Here is an 8,545-nt window from a genome sequence, read left to right as displayed (position 1 = left end):
GTATAAAAGTTGTACAACCGGTTCAAAATGGCGGCCAAATCAATATTCATTATTAAATCAGAAATTAAAGCCGAATTGAGTTTGGCTCTATATCCTATCTTGTAAAATTGGTAACTTTAGCAAAAAATGCGCAATTCAAGGTAAAATTGCACATATCCGCAGTTAATAGTTAGGTACATTTTGTTTTTCTATCCAAATTTTCTCACGGGCGGTGTCGCGCCCGTGGAGCACCCTCGCGTAAAAGCCGGTTTGCAAAATAAATTAATTTCGGGTCCAAAGTCTTTTCTCATTAAATGTTTTTCTTTTTCAGTTTACACATTTTATAGTGGAGTTTGGGCAAGGGATTAAAAATTAGTCAAATAACTCTCCTTTTTTCTCTCTCTAGATTCGTTATGTTAAGTTATGTCTGAAATTTTAAAATATACGAGTATAACCATTGAATGTACAACAACCACCTCGCTTTGTGTGTTACACTTTTACATGCTTGTTGTCTTTACACGATATTCCCACAGTTTGCCGGGGAATGCATTTTTGTAGAGGTGGCTTATAAGTGGAAGCGCATCATTGTGGTCCTGTTTATATCACCGGGGAGGGGGGTCTCCAAATGGCTACATTACGTTATCAAAATGCTGCTATTTCACTAATGCAATCTATCAATCCCGCAGGATACGGAATGGGGACATAAACATGAACATCGAGGAGGAGTTCGTAGCGCCTGGCACCCTACTTGGCGTGAGGGCTGAAGCCTTTGAGAAATTAAATTTCAGTTCTGGAAGAGTTATGTTTACGTTTGGAATTATTACTTATGACTTCATTAGTAACTAACGTTTTTTTTGAAAATTAATAACTTGTCGCATATGTGTTATAGTGTTATAAAAATAAATATCAAAATTTTAAACCTGTTTTGTTTCTTCTGCGTAGGCTCTATTTCCACCCGTCGCTAAGTCTCGTTTTGTCTGCGGGTCCACAGAAATGAAAGCTAGAACCTACTTGCACTACCCCTAGCCTGCGTAGCGGTTCAAGGGAGAGAGACGGGGGGAGGGGGGCTTAGAGAAGAAAAAGCGAGCGCCTCTACCTCTCCCCTTCCCTTGAGCCGCCACTACCTAACTACCCCGGGTTGAAAATCTAAAATTAATTAAAAAAGGTGGTGATCGTCGGCAAAATATATTTTAACACTTAGGAAAAGCACTACTAGCCTGCATGCGGCCGGAAATAGTTCTATTATTACCGTAATAACGGAACTATTTCCGGCTGGACGCAGGCTAAAGCACTACTAGCATCAACATGTTTTGCAGCTTAATTTTAAGTACAAAAGCGCCGATCGAGTCGATGGAATAGGAAGGTGTCTTAGGCTGCTAGCATGGCTCTCGTCTGACCACGGAACGCCTAGTGTGTCCGAAATCAGTATTTAGAACTACAACCGGGCTATGGGATTACAAGACGCCCCCCCTCGGGCTATCGACATTCCTTTCAATCTTCATACAAAGAAGTACCGAATTTCCCCTTCCTACATAACGCCCTTGGTTCCCGAATATGCTTCCTACGCCTAGCCTGCGTGCATCCGGGTTCGAAGTTTTTTCTCTGTAACAGAGTAAAAACTATGATACCGGATGCACGCAAGCTACGCCGGCTTATTGGTCCTGTTGACCGAGTCTCATATTACACGTCACATGTTATGTCCGCTTAAGCACGGTTCGGAAGGTTCTTGATCAGTGTGCGAGTTTTTACGTGGAAGACGAAGCTATGAGAAAAGCAAAGTGTACCTCACTGAGAACGATCTTTTTGTCCGAAAAAGACCTAAATTTTGATTGCGTGCCCAGAGGGAGCAGGCTGAAACAGGCGGAGCGAGAGGGGAGAGTCCAAACCTTAGACCTGGCCACCAATCACTCCAGCGAGGATGTCCTAAGCATCCTAAAATCAAAATTTCCGACGCTACGTAATGAACTGGAGTTGCCAAAGAGGTAAGTGTCTTTGCAAGTACACGTATTGCCTTTCTTATCCCAGTATTGATGTCATATAATTCGCCCCTGGCCTAAGTTACAATCCGTTACAATGCGGTGAAGCCATTTCAAGGGACAAGTTATTTGTTGCGTAACGAATTCCTCTTTGTCGTTTTCACCGGGTAAACTCCAAGTGTAAGAAACAAAACTTTATTTCTGTGAATTAGAAGTTTCGTGTACCAAATAGTTAACGACGGAAAATTTAAACCATATTAAAATGGTTATATTTCAAATGCGCTTCTTGTGGTAAAATGATAGCCAGAACATGTATTACACATGTCACCGGATTTCCGGTGCTATTAAGCCCACTCTATTACAGTAAAAACCCATTTATATAAGACCAGGGAACTATTCCCTGATAAGGCCAAGCTCACTCCCGCGTAGTTTTTGCGACAGCAGCTTTAAAAACATATATATTTTTAACTAAAAGCCCTTTTCACATTCTATAGACATCTGCTTTCTATAAGTGAAGAAACACTCGCTTTGTATTCGGCATAAAAGGTGGTCAAAGGGCGCCTATTGGGTGGGGTCGCTTATTTGAACGCGTGCGCGTATACGAATCATCGAAAGTGGCGATTAATTTGGGACCACTGATTGGAAAGCTGGTTTATAGATGTATATTGCTTTTGAACGCTTTTGTCATTCATTCCAGACTTCAGTTCCTTCAGCCAGGGGCACAAGGCAACAACGGCTGGAATGTTGCCTTTTACGGGGTCCCTACTGGCCAGGAAATTTACCATGCGTTTAATCGAACGAAAAGGATGTATTTCTGTCTAAGGACAAAAGGTAAGAGAAGAGCTTAAAAAACTAAGTGCTAAAAAACTTTATTGCATAAGTAAGTCTACATGATTCATTGCAGCATTTAGAAAACAAATCAAATTTCATGTATCAATTTGTATCATTTTGCGAGCAGATTTAAGCAGCAGCACCACCCCAACACCAGGTAAGGCCCCCTTTGTCAGTTATCTAAACTTATTTTCTCTAAACTCAATAAGTGCTATCATTAATAAGGAATATAATTGAATAACAGGGGCGACCAAGAAGTCACCCCCAAGGGGGAGGGCCATAATTTTTAGACCCCATTTTTGGGGAGGGTAGAGATTTTTGAACCCCAAAAAATTCAACTTAGAAGCCCTCCACACCTCCCACCCCCCAAATAAATATTGACCCTTCCCTAAGAAACAAAGAATAGAAGGGGGGTGCTGCTGGAGTCTATAATTCTATTATTATTCACTTTTCAAACTGTTTTATGTAGCCACCAGTGATGAAGGTGACAACAGCGATAAATATAATCAACGTGAGTTTGCATTATTTAATCGGGCAACCACATTTTGAACATGAAAATAAAGAAAATGAATTTCTTATTCTCTATTATTTCAATCTTTGACACTTTCACCTATATATATATAACAGCTCCTGTAAAGTTGAGCACTATTTTGGCTCCCAGTGAAAGACTTCAACTGGAGTATATATATATACCATCATTTAGCTTAAAGCACACCTACTTCTTCTATAAAAAACACTAGTTATGGTAAATAAAAAAGTTTTTTTTATGTTCTAGCACTAAGCACTCAAATAAAGAAAAAAGAGTCCTCTAAAGGTGAATATGATCTACAATAATTTATGATGACAACACATTTTGATTCTTAATCATCTATAAAGTACTAGACTATTACATTTTTCTTTTCAAGTAGTTCCTCTTATAATAAAATTAAAAAAGTTTTTGCTATAGTCCTTAGTATAAACCCTCCTGGAAAAGGCAAGAAACCTGACAAGCCCTCTAAAGGTGAATATAATAAACATCTTGTTATCTACAAAACCCACCATATTATTCCCTTATTATACATATATAAAGATTTAGCTATTCAATGCTTTTTTAAAATATAATTGTTATTCTTGTTTTTATAGTCCACCTCAGAGGTAGTCCATCTTCATCCCCTTCTAGTGGGGACGACCTTGTACCTGGTAGGACCTGTTATAGCCTATATTTTTCCCCTAATGCTGGTTTCCATTAAAAAATGTTGAATAAGAAAACAAAATCATAACCATTTCTAATTTGCATAGTTCTTGAATACAAGGAAGTCAAAGAGAAGAGCGAGTTGAATGGTAAGCAAGGGCACATTTATTGATTTCTTTCTTTAGTTAATTCCTTTTATCCTAGAATTTCTCTGTATTATAGGAATCCACTACAGTGCAGATACAATGGAGATTTTAATGACGATAAAACAATTTTTTTTATCTTCTAGCCCTTAGCAACCCTGGAAAGGGAAAATCAACGGATCCCTCTAAAGGTAAATATGAATATATCTTATTATCTACAAAACCCAAGTAAATTCTAAATTATACATAGAGATTTAGCCATATGCAAGTTTTCTTTTTAATTATTATTTTTGTTTGATTTGTAGTCCATTAGACAGGGTTCCCATGACAGAGGTCCATGGAATCACCATTATTAATTTGCATCATAAATGTATTACAAATCATGAAATAGTATTTTCATTGCACATCTTTCTCTTTTGTCATCTCACTTTTCCTATAATATCTCTGTATCATAAGAAATTATTTAAGTGCAGATATTCAGTGCAGATACTGGTGGGGTGGTGGTCCTCTTATTGTTATAAAATAAGCGTTATACTGTGGAGATCCTAATTATTATAAAATAACTGTTTCCTATGTTCTTCTTAGCAAGTGGATATGGAGAATGCCCCCATTGACAATTAGTTGTATTTTTTTTTTTTCAGGAGAATTCTTAAAGGAAATAAATTTGCACTCAAGTTTTGGAGTTGTTGGTAAGAATTCAAATCAAACGCATGCTAATAAAACCAGGGGAAAATCAATACATGGTTTGCTTTAAGTTTTATTTTGTGCAACTCTCTGAAAAGAGAGTAGTTTTTGCATAGTTTAATTAATCAGCTAATATGAGAGAAACAGAGGAACAGAGGAAAGTAAGGAAAAAGAGCTGCCACATTATTATACAATCATTTTACTATAGAGATCCATTATGCTGTATTAATTTTAAATTTAATTGCAATAGTTTAATTGCTTTATGAAGGCCACTTGTGTGTTTGAAATAGTATACCATTTATGTTATAGCTTCAATACAAATTTCTCATTATACATATTGTTGGAATTGTAATAGGCAATGGTTCTTTTTATTTAGTTGGAACAGTAAGGGAGGATGAGTATGAGTTTGGTTTTCTGAACCAAAGCATCACAAAGGGCCAGATGTGGTATCACACACAGGCACTTGGGGACCTGTGTGTGGTACTCGAAAATTACCATCAGGTACAGTAAAATAAATCTGTGTGTGAGAACCTAGATTTTCTCCTTTTGGGCAAAAGAGGTTCTTATATTTTGGGGTACTTTAAATTAGGGCATACCGAGTTGCAACACTAGGATCCATAAACTACAGAAGTATGTATAGATACAAAGCCACCTTGCTATTATAGAGATATCCTACTGTATGTATCTGCAATCTCATCGTTATGGAAGAGCAAAATGTTTAACATATTTATATTTTAAAGCCTCATAATTTCTTTCCTTTTCTCGTGGTGTGACTTACCCTGTTTCCGGAGCATGGAACTTCTCTATTTAGAGACGTTCAAGGCTCTGGAACCAGGGTAGGAGCGACCATCATATAAAGAACCTTTAGAATTTTACAATAAAGTCTATTATTTCTGCCCATATGTTCTTAAACAAAGACCCGCACTTTGAAAGAGCTTAGCTCCGCCCCTTTTCAGCTGAATAAAATTCAGACTTCAAGATGACAACACACTGTGTGGATATTTTTTTATTGTGTTATCATTAATAATTTGAAGCTCATTTTACAAATGGACTCATTCTTCAAGTTTTGATTGGTCCGGTATCCTGACCACATGAGATCCAATAAAAAACCTCTTGACTTGCTAAAACAAAATTCGCGGGTAAGCTCACGGAACGAAATGGCTGTACGGTCGGTTTTCGCCTGAGTCGTCACATTTAGGGTAATAACTTGCCATATTACTGTTTATGTTAGTTTCATCATCATTTTCTTGCACATATTCTTGTATATAAAACATCTACAGTATTATAGTTTTCCCAAAATTGTGTAACAATGGAATGATGCTTTGTTTAGGCATGTATACAAGCCAAGTACTCTGGCAGATCATTGCTTATCTGCTCAGGGGTTGAACCAGATGAGCCAGCCAACTACATGCTGGCAAGTTTCTTCAGGTAAACACTATAGTCATGGATAAAATGTCAGCAATCAATAAAATTGAGTTAAACCCCAACAATGTTGTTTAGCATTACTACAAATCTTTACTCGGTTTGCTTCTCAGCCTCTTGACCCATGTTGTTCAAAATGTTTTTATTCAAATCTAATACTGTTGGCTATGTTTTATTAGGGATGTCGAAGACTTGGAGGTCAAACCTCTGCTATGTGTGTGTTTCGAAGGCACAGATGATGAGAGGGCAGGTATAGTATTTTTAATGATGCAACTGTATCTTAATGAATATTATTGGGGGGGCTGTTAAAATGTTAAAGGAGAAAGCATTTTCTTAACAGTAAAAAAGCTTAAAGTTATTAGTGAGGTTTGTCAATCTGTGCCACGAGGCTTCCTTCCTATTGAAATCTAAGCTATGTTTTCAACATGTTTTGGTGCTGGATTGAGTATGGATTATTCTGAGTTTTATGTACTCAAAGTTTGGCAATCGAGTCTCCATGCCTTTCCAAACTTGATTTAGTTTTAACATATAAATTTCCCCATACTGTAACATTTCTTTATTAACCACTGACAGATAGCAGCCCTTACTGCCTGTGCCTAAAGAAGGATGCAGTAAATCTGCATCGCATGTAACAGTAAAAGTCCTACTTAACTGGAAAATGTCTTATACTGTATTATCATGAATTAGTGTAAATAAAATGCAGCTCTGGAAAGCTCTAGCACCTTTTGCTTTTGCCTCCTCTTTTAAACATTCACAAGAGCCACTATGTTCCAAAACACACTAAGGGTTTAGTCATTCCCTCTTGTAACATTTTTTTAGTATCCAGAAATCGTGGCCATGGGAGGGAACCAATACTGTTGGTGTTGCGTGCTATTGGTTCCAACCTAGGAGTTGTTGCCCGTGCAGAAGGTTGGTACTTAAAAGATTATCATTCAGAGTTGCATTATTGCTGTGCACTATTGGCAGCAAAATTGCTCCCACCCAAGCCTCAAATAATGGCCCCCTTAGTAAGGGGAGATGTAGGGACGATGTTGTTTACTCTGTTTACTGTCCCAAGTTGTTTTGACGTCAATTTGATGTTACTCAAAAATTTAAAGACATATTTGCACTGTAAAATGTACTGTATAACTGAATGGCTTTTGAAAACAAGGTGCACATCACATCCAATAATTCAAATATTTAATTTTCTTCTATTTTATTGATGGCCCATTAACATCACAATTTATTCTTTAATAGATGTCAATCTCAGCACTTTTGATGGAAGGGTCATCCTCAAAGCCCTAAGCATAAAGGAAAAAAAGGAAAAAAAAAAAAGAGAAGGAATAAAGACAACAAGAAAACTGTTGATCACAAGGTGGGTAGGAGATGGAATTTTATTTTCAATGTGTTTGTAAGCCTATGCTGAAACTCAACCTCACACACTATGCTGATGATATAATCTTTTTGCAGATGTTGTGCCATTAGCCTATAAATAACAACGAAAAATTAAGGTCGTAAAAAAATTCAGGCAAAAAACTTCACACAATATTGTTAATTGTTCCATTTCCATTTTTGTTACACTTTACTGTAATTTTGGTCCAGCTAAAGAACGGAAATAACTTGTTTCTTCGGACTCTTTTTTATAGAGGTTCAAGGTTCCAACTGAATCATCATTTCTAACTTAGCTTATTTTATTAATAATTGTTTTTGGGCTTATTTTTTGCCTCTCTAGACTGGCTATGATCCTGACATGGATTCTAAATCAGATACGGGCGAAGAGCATGAGGTAAAGTGAATATATGACCAAAAAAATTGAATGAAAAAGATTTTTAAGAATAAGGACGTATTTACTTTTGTCTCATGATCTACATTTTACAAATATTTTTTTTTCTATATATGCTTGTACTTTGTTTCTAGATGTTGGTTATTATTATTGTTTTGCCTATTTAATCAATTATGAGGCTTTAAATAATTGTCTACCAACCTCAGTTATTTTTTAACAAATGGTGAATAGGATCTGGGGGAATACCAGTTTATACTTGTATTACAATACTTTTCTAAGTACTAACAGTTTGTTTGTATTGAATAGGTTCACTTCAAAAGTGAATTGTTGCAGACTTTCATAGGGGGCAATGACACCACAATAGGTAAGTCGATAGACAGACCACATATGAAACATGGAAGCAGTTTATTCATTGCACTTATTTTTCAAGAATTTGTTTAAGCCTTAAGGATTATTCTTGCAGTTTACAAGTGCCTGCACTATTCATAGTGGAAAACAATTATCCGTACTACAATATTGGTCTGAGCCCAGGCTATCTTTATAAGTTGAAAACAATTACATCAATTGTATCTGTACA

General features: G+C 36.7%; 1 protein-coding gene across 8 annotated transcripts; it reads left to right on the top strand.

Annotated features, from left to right (window-relative positions):
- The first annotated feature begins 1,626 nt into the window (after positions 1-1,626).
- LOC125561854 lies at positions 1,627-8,332 on the top strand. Of its 8 annotated transcripts, XM_048726454.1 has the most exons (17): positions 1,628-1,961; positions 2,653-2,786; positions 2,914-2,943; positions 3,256-3,297; positions 3,562-3,600; positions 3,733-3,786; positions 3,909-3,965; positions 4,065-4,106; positions 4,247-4,291; positions 4,742-4,789; positions 5,161-5,285; positions 6,115-6,212; positions 6,386-6,456; positions 7,026-7,115; positions 7,443-7,560; positions 7,918-7,971; positions 8,275-8,332. In XM_048726454.1, exons 1-17 carry the CDS (start codon positions 1,744-1,746, stop codon positions 8,309-8,311), a joined length of 1,302 nt encoding a protein of 433 aa, XP_048582411.1. In that variant the 5' UTR covers positions 1,628-1,743; the 3' UTR covers positions 8,312-8,332. The 8 variants fall into 8 exon arrangements, with proteins under 8 accessions (XP_048582421.1, XP_048582454.1, XP_048582411.1 ...); XM_048726464.1 differs by lacking the exon at positions 4,065-4,106 and having other exon boundaries at positions 1,627-1,961; XM_048726471.1 differs by lacking the exon at positions 3,733-3,786 and having other exon boundaries at positions 1,629-1,961.
- The last annotated feature ends 213 nt before the right edge of the window (positions 8,333-8,545 follow it).

Source organism: Nematostella vectensis, chromosome 1 (genome assembly GCF_932526225.1).
Source record: "Nematostella vectensis chromosome 1, jaNemVect1.1, whole genome shotgun sequence".
Classification (NCBI taxonomy): domain Eukaryota; kingdom Metazoa; phylum Cnidaria; class Anthozoa; order Actiniaria; family Edwardsiidae; genus Nematostella; species Nematostella vectensis.
This window is presented reverse-complemented; position numbering and strand designations above follow the sequence as displayed.

Bases quoted from the DNA above. Each gene is read 5' to 3' on its own strand.
- LOC125561854 (XM_048726454.1), top strand. From the start codon at position 1,744: ATGAGAAAAGCAAAGTGTACCTCACTGAGAACGATCTTTTTGTCCGAA. The intron at 5,286-6,114 runs GTACAGTAAAAT...TGCTTTGTTTAG, and splicing joins TACTCGAAAATTACCATCAG to GCATGTATACAAGCCAAGTA. The intron at 6,457-7,025 runs GTATAGTATTTT...ACATTTTTTTAG, and splicing joins CACAGATGATGAGAGGGCAG to TATCCAGAAATCGTGGCCAT.